The sequence below is a fragment of the Gregarina niphandrodes genome (genome assembly GCF_000223845.1).
Source record: "Gregarina niphandrodes unplaced genomic scaffold scaffold00063, whole genome shotgun sequence".
Taxonomy (NCBI): domain Eukaryota; phylum Apicomplexa; class Conoidasida; order Eugregarinorida; family Gregarinidae; genus Gregarina; species Gregarina niphandrodes.
In genome coordinates, this window is record NW_011645829.1 from 24,403 (window position 1) to 37,358 (window position 12,956).

Consider the following 12,956-nt stretch of genomic DNA (forward strand, 5'->3'; position numbering starts at 1 on the left):
GTCCGGGACAAAGAACGGAGTTAATTATGGCGGTCTGGTGGGAAGATCGTCGGCCATTTTTGAGTACTGGGTCATCAGCCAAGCAGATGATCTCGGTTTTAGGCTCAGAGATAAAGCGTGCAAGGACACACCGCAACGGGCGAAAATTCGCCTATATCGGTTGTCATCCTCAACCGTCATTCGGCGCTCCTCCTCCCGAGTCACTCTGTTCAAACAACTGTACAACTCAACCACCAACGTCCAGTTCCGAACCGCGCTCTCATATGCCAATAATGCTTTGAAAAAATTGGCACTTTGCCAATCACCGAAAAAGCAGTTGTCTTGGTGGCAACTTGTCTGGTTTTGACAACATGGGTCTTCCGCAAAAGTCCTCGTTGCCTGTTCTCCCTCCTCCTCCAATGTCAGATAGTCCATTGTGGGATGGATTACCCCGTCGGGCACCATCCGTTGTCGATCTGCAGCTCCGCTTCCTCGCTCTCCACTTCCTCCCTCTCCACTTCCTCCCTCTCCTCTTCTTCGCTCTGAATTTATGTGTGCTTCTGCCTCTAGCTCCGGGTGAGAGCCAATAAGTGGTGCGAGGTGGGGTAGTTTGTTCATGAACACAAACCTCCAGGTGTTGGGAGTTCTCAGTATCGCGGTTCTCAGGTCCCTGCTGACACCTTCGCACAAAGCCACGGACGGCTCGGACAAGAACGACAATATGTTCTCCACCAAATGGTGTGTTTCTTTCAAGGTAGCCAGACCACCTGCGGCACACTGAAGGGGTGCGGGCAAAGGCAGATAACCGCCAGAGCTGAAGGACCCCACGTTGAAGCAGGCGGACCCTGGAGTTAAAGAGCCGGAAGTTAGCGACCTCGGCACCTGCTCACCGCTCACAGCCGCGACCGCAGACTCTATCTCTGCTTCATCTAAAGGGAAACGCCCCACGAGCTCCACAAACTCTTTACAGCGGTTGGCCCGAGACCAAGCCCCGTCAAAACCGAATTTGGATATCGAGAAGCTTTTCTGCTTCCGTCCTTTGATCGTGGGGTCCTTCTTCAATGAGAAAAAGGCCTGAACTCGAATCTCTTTGCGCCCTTCGCACTTCACAATACATCTGGTTATGTCGATCTCTCCTACATCGTACAAAAAAATTCCGCAAGGCTTCGAAGCTCCTTTGATACCGAAGATAATGTTTTCCATTGCGCGAACATCAGCAACACAAACGCGAAGAGAGCTAACGGCGGAGCGAAATCTAACGGAGTTGCGAAAAGAGAGGAACGGGAAAGACCCTAACAAGGGTAGTTCAACAAGGACAGGAAGATCGCTGCTTGCCTGTAAACTGTCAGGCGACCGAGCCCCCGGGGGAGCCCCGCGACAGAGTCAATAGCCGATTTAGCAGATACTTCTATCCCCGTTTAGGGTAGCATCCGTTCAGGAGAGTGCTCCGTTAGCTCAGTTGGTTAGAGCATCGGCCTTATGTGCCGAAAGTCGAGGGTTCGAGCCCCCCATGGAGCAATTCAAATTTGGGTCATGTAAAATTCGTGCACAATGCGTAATTGCAATTAGATTCGGCTTGCGCTTGCGTTAGATACCGATATATGTGCCGCTTGTAGCGACAACGCCAATACTTATGACCACAACATTCGCCTTGCATCGCGCGAGAAAACTCATGGAGGAGCTACCGGTGTACAAAGACTGCGCCACAGCTCCTACGAGAATCCCAGGCAATCGTCCAGTCCGTTTAATTGAACCGAAGCATCCGTTGGCCCCGCGCGGTTGTGTTGCATATTTTAAGTACGGCGAGGAGTACTATCCGGAACAGACTGTGCCGGAATGTTACAGTTCGGTACACCCCACATCGACCAGTGGCGACGTTAACTGCCGTTGTGTGACTAACTTTCTTATTTACAACAAGCGAGGCGAGCGCCTCCTGCCTCTAGACTCCCTGGTATGTGACTTGTTGCAAAAACATTCCTGGACTTCTCTTTAGGAGCAGCCTCGCCACGGTGGCCTTGTCATGTACGGAGCCCTCTTGCCCCAAGGGCAATCGGCCCCGGGGGGACAGTTGCCACCGGGACAAGCCACAGGAGAGTACTCTCAGGGTCAAGGAGGACCTTACCCGCAGAGTCAGGGAGGGCCTTATCCCACGAGCCAAGGACAAGGACACTACGGGCAGACGCAAGCACATTACGCCGAAGCTCAAGGACATTACGCCCAAGCTCTAGCTCAAGGACATTACGACCAGAGTGAGTACGGCCAGAGTCAGAGTCAGTATGGCACGAGTGGGTACGGCGCGAGCGGATACGGTGGGTCTGGATACGGTGCGAGTGGGTACGGCATAAGGCAAGAGCAGGGAGCCGCGGCGTATCCGTCGCAGAGTCACATCTCGTCGGCGTCTGCAGTGGCGTTGGCGGCAGCGGAGAGTCGGCCGCGGAAGCGGCGGGGGGCGATTGGTTCTTTGAAGGAGCGTTGCGACCGGGAGGGGTTGCCTGGGCCGTACCCGGTGCGGGCGGAGTTGGAGAGTCTGTGGATAGATTACGGGGTGGATCCGATGCAGCCGGCATCCTTTTGGTTGGTGAGTAAGCAGGACGTATATTACCATCTGGAGGTCCCGGCGAATCGGTACGCTGCGGTATGCGAGCCGGCATTGATAAAGTATCACTTGACAGCGCGCGTGATCAAGACATTGCAGTTGAACCCCAACGCAGACTTTAACGCGTTCCTGCAAGAGCTGAACTGGGAACAGGCGCAGGCCTGGGCCTCCGGGCCCTGGTCCGGTCCCTGGCCGGGTTCAAGTGCCAATATTTCGTCTTGCTCCAGTCTCTGGCCGTCCACGGCTTGGCGCGAGGAAGCACCGCCGGCAGACCTCTCAGAAAAGTCGCTCCTTCTCCACTGCGACTACATCGAGCAACAACTCCGGCTCTTCTGCAAACACCACCGCCTCCTCGAACTTCTCGACTCCCCCTTCATGACGGTTTTCCGCCTCACCAGCACAACGTATAAATCCGCTCTCACGCAGCCCCTACTCGTCTGTGCCGGTATGCCCCTGGCTTACGCCGTACCCGGCTACCCCGTCGAAGACACCACCAGCGCCTCCACCAACTCAGTCGAAGACGAAGACGAAGAACACACCACCAAACTCTTCTGAACAAAACATCAGACCGGGCCATTGACCCGGGTCATTGACCGGACTAAGGACCGGACTAAGGACCGGACCTCGATTAGTTATTCGCTACTGCTTCCGTAGTCGGTGGAGCTGCGTCCTTCGAAGGAGCGCTAACTTCCGTCTGCACGTCCTCACTAATGGCCTGCAGCGAGTCGTCCACGCAACGCTGCACTCTTCGGTTGTACTCTCGTCGGTTCTCCACGTACAGTCGCGCTGCCTCTGAGTTCGCCGGCGACTGTGGATTCGGATCTGACAACAACGACCGAATGGAAGTCAGGATTCCGCTAATGTCATATATCGGCGTCCATTGATTCTGTAATATATCTAGACAGATATCACCATTCTGGTATACTAAAATACTTCCTATCATCTACGGCGTCATCTAGATTCCACCTTCGCCCCCCGCCTTACCATTGGGATGGAATATACTAGTTATGAACCTGACCACAGGTGGTCTAGCCGGGTAGTCTTCCGGAAATGCCATACTCAACCTGAACGTGCCTCCCTGCCATATTGTTTCCTCCGGTCTGAAAATGGAACCATTCTCCGTCGGGATCCTTCACTTACCCAAAGATGACCGCACTCCAGATAGTCAAATCGTTGCCTTCTGGGGCCGCATTCACGCCCGGAGGTGGGTCGACCTGCAGCCGCTTGAAATCTTTTAGTAGTCGTCTCTTCTAAACATAACAAACGAGTACTCCTGGCAGGAGGCAAATCATTGACATGGTAGAATAAAATGATCCATGGTCAGAGGTGCGTCACAAAAATGGAAGCATGGTATGCAACAGGCATGGGCAGTGGTCTCCGAGCTGTCTTCCCTCCACGGCCCTGTTCTTCCCTTGATGCTTACAGTTGATTCATTCAATCGACCGACCATATTGTTTCCAAAAAAAGGAAAATGTGCGAGTCCGACTGGCTTCAGGCCGCGGACACCCATTTCCTTTGTGCGCGCGACAAATTCATTCGCACGTCCCGCCAGAGCCAGAACACGAGCGCCCACCCGCCTCGGAGGCCTTTGCAGCTACCGGAGCCGAAGCATCCCCGCGCAGAGGGCCTTTTACAAAACCTGCTCTTCAGCCATGTAGACAACCGAACGCTCGACCAAGACCAAGATGTTCTCGCCGCTGCAAACGAGTGCCGGGCCGCCTGCCTTAGCGTAATTCAGCTCAACGGCGTCAGAAACTCAGTCCCCAAGACCTTCATAAACCTAGTCAGGGAAACACTTTTGGAAACGTCTCTTGTCATCAAAGACCTGAAACTCCTCGACGAAGGTAGGCAACCTTCTCCAGTCCACTCCATGCTTCTCCAGTCAATTCCCTTATCTCTGTCACGGTCTTATTCTGACGGCTTTTCTCCAGCGCTCATTTACGCGGGATACGACGCGCCCAACTCGGAGAATGTATTGGCCATGATTAACACACTTCGCGCAACTTCCGCCGCTCAGCCACCAGTCCCGGCTTGGCGGCCAGAACTGGACACTCTGGACGCCCCTTTCCCGGACAAGATACTGGAGCTGCAGGGACAGGACGCTTTAAGCAGGCTGCACACGTGTGTCGAGATGCGTCTGCCCTGTGTGATTCGGAACTTCATGTCCGACAACACACTCAGCTGGAAAGAAATCATCCTGAGCCACGGCAGTCGGTTCGTACCGGTAGAGCACAGGGGTATCGACTACCGCAGCCCGCACTGGTTCCCGGAAATCAAACGACTTCAACACGCCATCGCCGACGGCGACTACGTGGCGCAATTTGCTCTACACAGGCACCTCAACCTCCCCATCGAATCTATTCCACTCTCCACCCTGCTATATCCCACGGGAACCAGTTCAGGGCCCGCCAGCTCCGGGGCCACTGGTCGAGGGCTTCCGGTATCCACTCCACTGGCGGATATCTGCTTGCTGGACACCTCGTCGTCGGTCAATATGGAGAACTGTTGGCTCGGGCCGCCTGGTACCCTGAGCCCATTCCACCAAGACAACTACCACAACATCTACGTGAATCACTGGGGGACAAAGTTCTTCCATATTGTAGAAAACACAGAAGCCGCCACCCGTGTTATGCAACCACGCAAAGGCAGCTTATATAACACCACCTCCCGAGCAGTGGAAGACTTCGGGGACCCGCGAACCCTCTTTGGAGATCAAATACAGAACTGGCAGGTAACCCTAAAACCGGGGGATGCTCTCTTCATCCCATATAAATATTGGCACATGGTCCAAGGCCTATCGTGGAATCTAGGGGTCTCTCACTGGCACGCTCCGGCGTAGCATTGCGGGTCTCCGAATCCTCGTTGAAGCTGTTGTAACAAGTTCTCCCGGTCAAGCAGAACATGCTCGTATGCTTTCGAGAGCCGCTGAATCTCTTCCATTAGATCCCGAGTCCTGAGTCTCTCCACCGCCAGTTCCTCTTCCGTCGCAAGAAGTCTCTCTGTACGAACCCGAATGTCCTCCACGTACTGTTGCTCAAGCGCTTTCAACTTATCTTCTAATATATTTTCTGCGGTAATACACATGGACCCTGGAATACTCACTCGCCCACCTTTCGCATCATCCCCGCGGGCGGAAGCTTCAAATCTAGCGCTTAACTGCTGAATCTCTTTAATTATTTGAATTCGCGCTTGGTGAATTGCCTCCAGAACTGATGACTTGGAATGCGCCACCAGGTCTTCTTTGAGTGCCTGGAGGGTGGTTTATATTTTCCATCGAGTAACTAACCGAGCTCATGCTGCTTTCCACCATTTTCTGTACTGATCGAGCGAGACTTTGCATAAGCAAACGCGTGTGCTCCGCATTTTTGAGGCGGAATTTTTTTGCTAGCGGATGGGGAAGGTGACGCATTTCTTTGGATGCGGTATTTTGCGAGGAGGGAAGCTCGTTCACGAAGGTTTGTGGATAAGGGACGGCGTGGTGGTTGACCCGGAGGAAGTACAGTATACGGCGGACGTTTCCATAGATTGTCGCGGCGCGATAATAGCGCCAGGATTTATTGACATAAAGTTGAATGGAGCGATGGGAGTGGCTTTCTCCAATCCGGAGACTATTTCCGAGGAGAAGATGAAGAAGGTTCGCGCTTTTCTGCCGTATACGGGGGTGACGCTGTTTTGCCCGACGGTGGAGACGAGTACGAAGGAGGCGTACGGCCAGGTGTTGCCACTGTTGAAGAAGTGCGCGGCGGACCCTACGGAGGGTGCGGGTATCTTAGGTGTTCATTTGGACGGTCCGTTTATATCGATAATTGGTGCGCACAAAAAGGAGGCAGTGCGCGACTTCGGGGAGACGCCGGGCGAGACGATCAAAGAGGTGTATGGTAACGACATTGAGAACGTGGCGATAGTGACGATGGCGCCGGAACTGGCGAAAAGCTCGGAGGCGATTCGGCACTTCACTAGGTTGGGCATCAAGGTCTCACTGGGTCACTCCAAGGCGGACATCAACACGGCCGAACACGCAGTCAGAGATGGCGCTTCGATGATTTCTCACTTGTTCAATGCAATGCCGGACTTCCACCACCGAGACCCGGGCCTCGTTGGTCTTGTCACGTCCGACAAAATCCCGCGTCCACTTAAGTTCACAATCATCTCCGACATGTATCACGTCCATCCAGCCGCTTTGCGCATGGCCTACCGCATTGCGCCTGAAGCTTTACTTCTCTGCACGGACGGACAGGCGCCGCTTGGTCTTGGTCCGGGCGAGTACGACTTCAACGGCACGGCCGTCGTCGTCAAGGAAGTAGATGGGCGCTCCGTCTGTTATCGTGCCGGGTCGCCCACGCTGTATGGCTCCGTCTGTCCATTGCATCGCGCCGTCCGCAACTTGGGCGAAATCACCGACTGCAGTCTCCCCTACGCCCTCGAGGCAGTGACTAAACGCCCCGCCGAGGTCATGGGCATCTACCCTAAGAAGGGCTCCCTTGAGTTCGGCGCTGATGCGGACATCGTCCTCCTTGAACCCGGTACACTCAACCTCGTTGCCACCTTCATCGCCGGCCAGAAGTGCGCAGACAACGGCCTCCTCGGCGAACTCCAGGGCGTCCCCATCACCTGCGAAGCCCCAGAGTACTACTCACCCACCCTCAAGCGCACCAGTCTCCCCGAAGTCCCCGAGAGACTCCACTCCGACTAGGGAGGAGAACAGTGGCGCTCGTGAAAGAAAGAAGACATAAAGAGAAGATGAGCTTTCGGGACGAGGGTCCGTTTGGACTGACTACGCGCAGTTATTTTGCCCGAGCGCGGGTTAACCACATTTTTGTTCGGGCTGAAAATACGGTCAACCAGTTTGTTGTTGGTCAGTCAGTTCATTGTTTGGTGGAAATTGGCGAGTGCCGCGATTGAGGTTGCCTTTTAGATCTCCGTGTGTGGTGCCGGGAGTGGTGGCGGCGGTTTCGGGTTGGGCATCAGAGTCGTCGGGGTGGTTCTTGGCGATGTCGTGTCTGAGGCAGGCGGTGCATGCTATGGCTGTGAGCCAGAGAGCGGCAGAGATGGCCCATTGGGCAGGTACGTCTACAGCTTTGAGGGAGTCGAGTAGCCAGGAGAGGCAGCCGCCGAGAGCGGCGAAGGTGCGGTACCAGCCGACGTAGCGGTTGGCTAGTGCGGTGTTGTGGAAGGGGAGTGCGCCGATGAGCCAGAGAGAGTAGGAGGTGGCGGTGGTTTCGAGTGCTCCGTATGCGAAGAAGCAGAGGAGGAGGAGAGAGCTGCGTTTTTCGCGAAAGTCGAGGGGTGCATCACTTTGGACGCCAAAGACGTCGCCAAAGGTCATTGCAGCAGTGGTGAAGCCGAGAGCGCAAAGGGTGAGCGTAAATATATTGGCGCTGTCGATCCGTCTCGGGAGAGTGTGTGCAAGATCGCAAACGAATTGAAATAGGAAGGAGGCGAGTATCCGGGCAAGGTAGTAGACGAGTGCGTTTAGGGCGCGTGAGCGCACATTGGATAGCTGTACGTTGAAGTAGTTAAAGAGAACAACCTCATGCCAAATGGAACACATAAACAGTGGCGCCATCAGCCAAAGGTATGTTTCGCGTAAACCCGCAACCACACCTTGCATCTCCTGCTTCAAAGTCAACAACGGCACTGCCGCCCGCGACCCGTCACTACGTCGCACACGTGCTGGTGATTGCACTAACAACGATACCAACACGCCACTGGCATTTACCGCCAAAATTAACAAGAAACTCGCACTCGATAAACTCCCCGCATTCACACCAATCGTGGCGGTCTCCGGTGTCGTCTGCGCCGCCGCCGTTGTCAAGTTTACAACCGGATCCAGCGGGGGGTCCACTGGTAACAGCGAGTGGTCAATTGAAGGAAATTGCTCCGGCAATGTACTCGCCGTCATCGCGCACACACCGTCGGCACATGCACCTGACTCCCGCAAGGTCAACGCAACCCCGCCCAGCCCCCGTCCAATCAGTCCTGAATCCCTAAGTCCTGAACCAACGACTCCAATTAGGTCCGAGCCCTCAACTGCATCAGTAAGTCTGCGCAGCCTCGCGGCGCGGGCCAGCTTCCGTCGGCGGCGGCCGAGCCAGCCGATTGGGGCTCTGGGTACCAGGGCGGCGTGGATGTGGTCAAAGATGGAGGTGGAGCTCCTCGTGGTCACGGTAGTGTGTGTGGGGGCTTTGAAGTTCATAGCTAGAGCGACAAGACTGCCGGTGACGCCGCCTACGTTGAGGAAGGCTGAGTTGACGGCGAGGAAGAGAGAGCGCTGCGTCTCTGTGGGGTAGTGCACGGCGCCGGAGGCTACGGCACTGAGGTGCCAGCTGATGACGGCCCCGCCGACAACGGCACCAAGAGGTACCCAGAGCCCATTGAGACCTTGGTAGTGGTAGAGATAGACCACCAGGAGCACCAGTGTCTGCCCGGCCGCGCCCACAACTGAGCCAACACGTAACCCGAACAAATTGATCGCCGAACCTGAGAAGAAGCCCGCCAAGCACCCTGTACCATACAAGACAGTGTTCACCACGTGCGACACATGTTCATCGCCCGTTCCTAAACCCCCAATCGTGTTCAGCGCATTCCACATGCCCACCACCGCAAAGTACGCTATTGATAACACCACCAATTGTCCCCACCCCGTACACAGCCACGACTCATTCCCGGCATGCTGGCTTGACGTTGACGTCGTCCTGGGCCCAACAGCAACGGAATTCTCCGCAACCGCACGTGTCGGCAACCGCAGACTCTGGTGACAAAATCGGTCCGCATAACTCACCTTTGTAGAACGCGTCTCGCCAGACTGAAACTCACCTGATCCCGTCTCTCCGGAACACGGCTCTCCAACACCCTCCCTCTCCCTCTCCCCTTCTGCTTCGTCCACTAGGGGCGAAGTCGCCACGCGTCCATGTCTCTGGCACACACACATTTCGCGCACCGGACTGAAAATCTCGTCATCGAACATGGAGTCGCTGTAGGTACCCTCCCCACCCGAGCAACCGCGCCGACACGGGTGATGGCCGCAGTCTCCCAGCCGTTCTCCGTACCGGTGGACGTAGCCGCACCCACCTTTGTCAAGGTGAGCGTACTTTCCGGAGTCTCGGAATCGCCATTCTCGGAATCCCGGGTCTCCGTGTCTGTACCACTCGCCCAGGGGTCGCGTTTCACTCTGGTGACGCCGCGCACTCTCCGGCCATACCTGTTGCACACTCCGGCCCCTCGCCCGCGCAGCTGCTTCCGCCCGTTCCGATGACTTACCGCAACTTTGCGGTTTGGATGGGTGTCGGTCCGGTGTCATCGACCGTAGCGTTCGGCCTCGGGCTTCAACGTCCCGGGTCTCTAATCCCCGGGTCTCTAATCCCCGGGTCTCTAATCCCCGGGTCTCCAATCCCCGGGTCTCCGAACTCCGGGTCTCCAGGCGGTGCATTTCGGAGCCGAGTTCTCCACACTTCGGAACGAGAGGCCGCACTCGTTCCCTCTTTGGTGTGGTCGTCCAGCACGGCGCATCGTGTCCGTTCTGTGTTGGGTAGCCTTTTCCGCTGTACACTGAAAACTTTTTCTGCACCTGTTCAGAAATATCCCTCATTCACACTTCTCCAAAATATCGGCTTTTTACTTACATGTGCTTACGTGATATGCTGGGAGGGCTTTTCTTACTGTGACAACACGCCCACGTGTATATCTCTGCGTATATCTCTACACACCCCCGTCCTAGGCCAGGCGCGTGCTGGATGGGGTTTCCTTCATTCAGTGCTGGATGGGGTTTCCTTCATTCAGTGCTGGATGGGGTTTCCTTCATTGGCGCAAAACGGCGGCGTTTTCAGCGGCTGAAAATTTTAGTGCGCGAGGTTTGGACGGTTAGGAGGAAGAAGAGCAGCGATGCCGAGATGCATGAAGAGCAGAGACTCCTCCACGCCGTTGGGTGGAGCGTTACTGGGTTCAATTGTGATTGGTACACGAGATCACTCGGTCCGAATGTTGGGATATGAGGTGGATCTACTGAACTTTTTAGAGGCTGGACACAGCGAAGAATCATATTCACTGCCAGTGGACAGTGAAGGCCTAGTACAAATTCACTCGATTCCCAAACTTCACTACTGGCCAAGCATTTCACCCACACTTCGAAAATGTTTGTCCATGGAAGGTCGAGCTAAGAACTACGACAACGCCGTTATTTCACCATGCACCGCGCCTGATGCAATGAACCAACTTAAAATCGTCAACGAGAATGGTGAGGAATTATACGGTATTGGTGAAGAAGTGCGAGAAATATATCCCAAAAATCGGTATACTTTAGTCTTCGGTGAACTACCTTTTGACACCTTGAAGCAATTATTAAAAATACCCGATTCAGAAGGATCACAAGGACCTGTCGGTGAGACAGATGTGTAATTTTGTCCACCACTCGCCTTTTTCTCTGTATTGAAATTCTGTGCGTGTTCTGAAACACATCTTAGCAACGCTTCCTGTTGTTCGCGGAGGTAGCTATTGTCCGGAAAAACTACTGCATCACCATCTCACCGGGCACCATAAGAAAGGCAAGAAGATGTCCGCTGTCAAGGAAAGCGGCCGACACGAGAAGACAGGACCAAACGTTGTTTTTACGCGGAGGTTGGGATGAGCCCTGAGTTAGGATGAGCCCTGAGTTAGGATGAGCCCTGAGTTAGGATGAGCCTGAGTTGACTCGATGTAGAATGATCAAACTAGTCAAGCGGTTTTGACGCAAAATGTGACCCTTGTCAGATCGCAATTTCCTTGAGTCGGTACACCCGCAGTAATAGGAATAGGGCAATTATTCCTACACTGTATTCACGGGTTATAAGACAGAGTATGTATCCGTATGTTTTGTTTTGTCCCAATTAGTACCTTGGATCCGATATTGCTGATTACTTCTTTCCTTGAATACGCTCGAGTTCTCGTTCATCGAGTCGTTCGAGTTCCTCTTGTTTCTTGACCCACAATGGGTGGAGTCTTTTTGCCTCAAGTGTCCAGATAGTATCAGGTACATTTTTGGCAGCTTCCATTTCTTCTTGATATGTGGGTGGGTTGGGATCGAATTTGAGTCCGCCTTGTGGTTTCTTAACGACGAAATGATTTGGCATATCACACACGTACGGAACACAATTCTCCTCAACGTATACCTCAAATTGGTCGTCTGGAGTGAGCACTTGCTCAGGCACATCGCCGAGCTCTAATGTGGTCACACGACTGTTCTTCGTTTTGGCACCGGCAAAACTTATCTGCCTCAGCCCTCTGTCTTCGGGAAGACGCACTATATGGAATACGGCGTTCTCAGGATGAGTCCACACATCTTCGATATAGCAATTCCACTGGGAGCCACTCATCAAACCCCGGACACGCGGACGACGACGTCCATTAGTTTTCCAATGGAAGTTACGCCGACGCGTATCCTGCATCACCTTGCTCACCAGCTCGCGCTTCCTCTCTTCCGCCATCGGCGGAGCTGGCGTATTCCAGTCACGAGTATTCACTAAACGCGACTTCGAATACTCATCCAACTCAGCCATTGCCTCAGCCTTCTCACGCAGCAGCTTAGCCACTCGCTCATCCTCCATCTTCTGCTTACGCTCTGCAGCGCTCATCAAAGGCTTACGCGGCGCTTCTTTTCTCCAGAACATCTTCAATTCTGTCACACCTCAATTCTGTCACACATTTTTCAAGACGCATGCACCCCTCTTACCGGCCTTCGGGAGGAGTCACCCCGACTCACTCCTTCCCTCTTCTCCCACGAAACAGAGTCAACTCTACCCCGCACACACTTCTCACTCAAGTCGGACACACTGTAGTTCATCGTAGCTCCTTACGGGGAAATTGGTCGAGCGAAAAATGGTGGCTGCCACCTTGACGGCATGCCTGACCAAACTGAATTCGACTCTTTCAGGGAAGAGGTATAAGCCCATTAAGCACCTGACCGGTGAACGACTATCCGCCTTGGCGAACATCAAGGCCAACTTGCGGCAGCACACCAACGACGACGGTAAGGTTCACTCGAGGACACACACCTACAACGTATGTTCCCCTACGCGTATGCACCTCCCATAAGTATCTAGCCCCACACACGTGTATGGCAGATGACTCGCGGTTGCACTCCGCTCTGCACAACCAGCTTCAGGTGCTCGGTCCATCCATGCTGGAACCGTTCAAGCAGTCGCTCATTCCCGACCAGAGCAAGTTGTGCGTTGCCGTACTCGACCTACTCGGTAGACTCGCGCACACTCCGTTCTTTTACTGGAAGGCTTCCGACGGTCAGGATAACCTCTGTGACCTCATCGTCAATCACATCGCCAACGGTGTGGCTGAAACAGAAGACACAAACGTCCTTCTAGCCGTAAGTCCGAACCCTTGGCGCTGACCCCCC

General features: G+C 54.4%; 9 protein-coding genes and 1 non-coding gene across 10 annotated transcripts; 6 read left to right on the plus strand and 4 right to left on the minus strand.

Annotated features, from left to right (window-relative positions):
* Positions 1-24: 24 nt before the first annotated feature.
* Positions 25-1,182, minus strand: GNI_176250 (hypothetical protein; the record flags this gene model as incomplete). The annotated part of the gene is made up of 1 exon (XM_011135101.1): positions 25-1,182. One exon carries the CDS (start codon positions 1,180-1,182, stop codon positions 25-27), a length of 1,158 nt encoding a protein of 385 aa, XP_011133403.1.
* A 241-nt stretch (positions 1,183-1,423) lies between these two features.
* Positions 1,424-1,497, plus strand: GNI_176260. The gene has a single exon. It is a non-coding gene; the product is annotated as a tRNA-Ile (tRNA).
* A 154-nt stretch (positions 1,498-1,651) lies between these two features.
* Positions 1,652-3,130, plus strand: GNI_176270 (cytosine specific DNA methyltransferase replication foci domain protein; the record flags this gene model as incomplete). The annotated part of the gene is made up of 2 exons (XM_011135102.1): positions 1,652-1,930; positions 1,973-3,130. The coding sequence occupies 2 exons, from the start codon at positions 1,652-1,654 to the stop codon at positions 3,128-3,130; spliced, it is 1,437 nt and encodes a 478-aa protein (XP_011133404.1).
* A 73-nt stretch (positions 3,131-3,203) lies between these two features.
* On the minus strand, positions 3,204-4,025 carry GNI_176280 (putative ubiquitin-conjugating enzyme E2; the record flags this gene model as incomplete). Its single annotated transcript, XM_011135103.1, has 4 exons — positions 3,204-3,499; positions 3,560-3,675; positions 3,716-3,825; positions 3,999-4,025. 4 exons carry the CDS (start codon positions 4,023-4,025, stop codon positions 3,204-3,206), a joined length of 549 nt encoding a protein of 182 aa, XP_011133405.1.
* A 21-nt stretch (positions 4,026-4,046) lies between these two features.
* GNI_176290 (jmjc domain protein) lies at positions 4,047-5,414 on the plus strand (the record flags this gene model as incomplete). The annotated part of the gene is made up of 1 exon (XM_011135104.1): positions 4,047-5,414. One exon carries the CDS (start codon positions 4,047-4,049, stop codon positions 5,412-5,414), a length of 1,368 nt encoding a protein of 455 aa, XP_011133406.1.
* Positions 5,415-5,966: 552 nt separating this feature from the next.
* On the plus strand, positions 5,967-7,268 carry GNI_176300 (N-acetylglucosamine-6-phosphate deacetylase; the record flags this gene model as incomplete). Its single annotated transcript, XM_011135105.1, has 1 exon — positions 5,967-7,268. The coding sequence occupies one exon, from the start codon at positions 5,967-5,969 to the stop codon at positions 7,266-7,268; it is 1,302 nt and encodes a 433-aa protein (XP_011133407.1).
* Positions 7,269-7,412: 144 nt separating this feature from the next.
* Positions 7,413-9,875, minus strand: GNI_176310 (putative DUF895 domain protein; the record flags this gene model as incomplete). The annotated part of the gene is made up of 1 exon (XM_011135106.1): positions 7,413-9,875. One exon carries the CDS (start codon positions 9,873-9,875, stop codon positions 7,413-7,415), a length of 2,463 nt encoding a protein of 820 aa, XP_011133408.1.
* Positions 9,876-10,456: 581 nt separating this feature from the next.
* GNI_176320 (hypothetical protein) lies at positions 10,457-10,969 on the plus strand (the record flags this gene model as incomplete). The annotated part of the gene is made up of 1 exon (XM_011135107.1): positions 10,457-10,969. One exon carries the CDS (start codon positions 10,457-10,459, stop codon positions 10,967-10,969), a length of 513 nt encoding a protein of 170 aa, XP_011133409.1.
* A 494-nt stretch (positions 10,970-11,463) lies between these two features.
* Positions 11,464-12,216, minus strand: GNI_176330 (hypothetical protein; the record flags this gene model as incomplete). The annotated part of the gene is made up of 1 exon (XM_011135108.1): positions 11,464-12,216. One exon carries the CDS (start codon positions 12,214-12,216, stop codon positions 11,464-11,466), a length of 753 nt encoding a protein of 250 aa, XP_011133410.1.
* A 208-nt stretch (positions 12,217-12,424) lies between these two features.
* Positions 12,425-12,950, plus strand: GNI_176340 (hypothetical protein; the record flags this gene model as incomplete). Its single annotated transcript, XM_011135109.1, has 2 exons — positions 12,425-12,575; positions 12,670-12,950. 2 exons carry the CDS (start codon positions 12,425-12,427, stop codon positions 12,948-12,950), a joined length of 432 nt encoding a protein of 143 aa, XP_011133411.1.
* Positions 12,951-12,956: the final 6 nt, after the last annotated feature.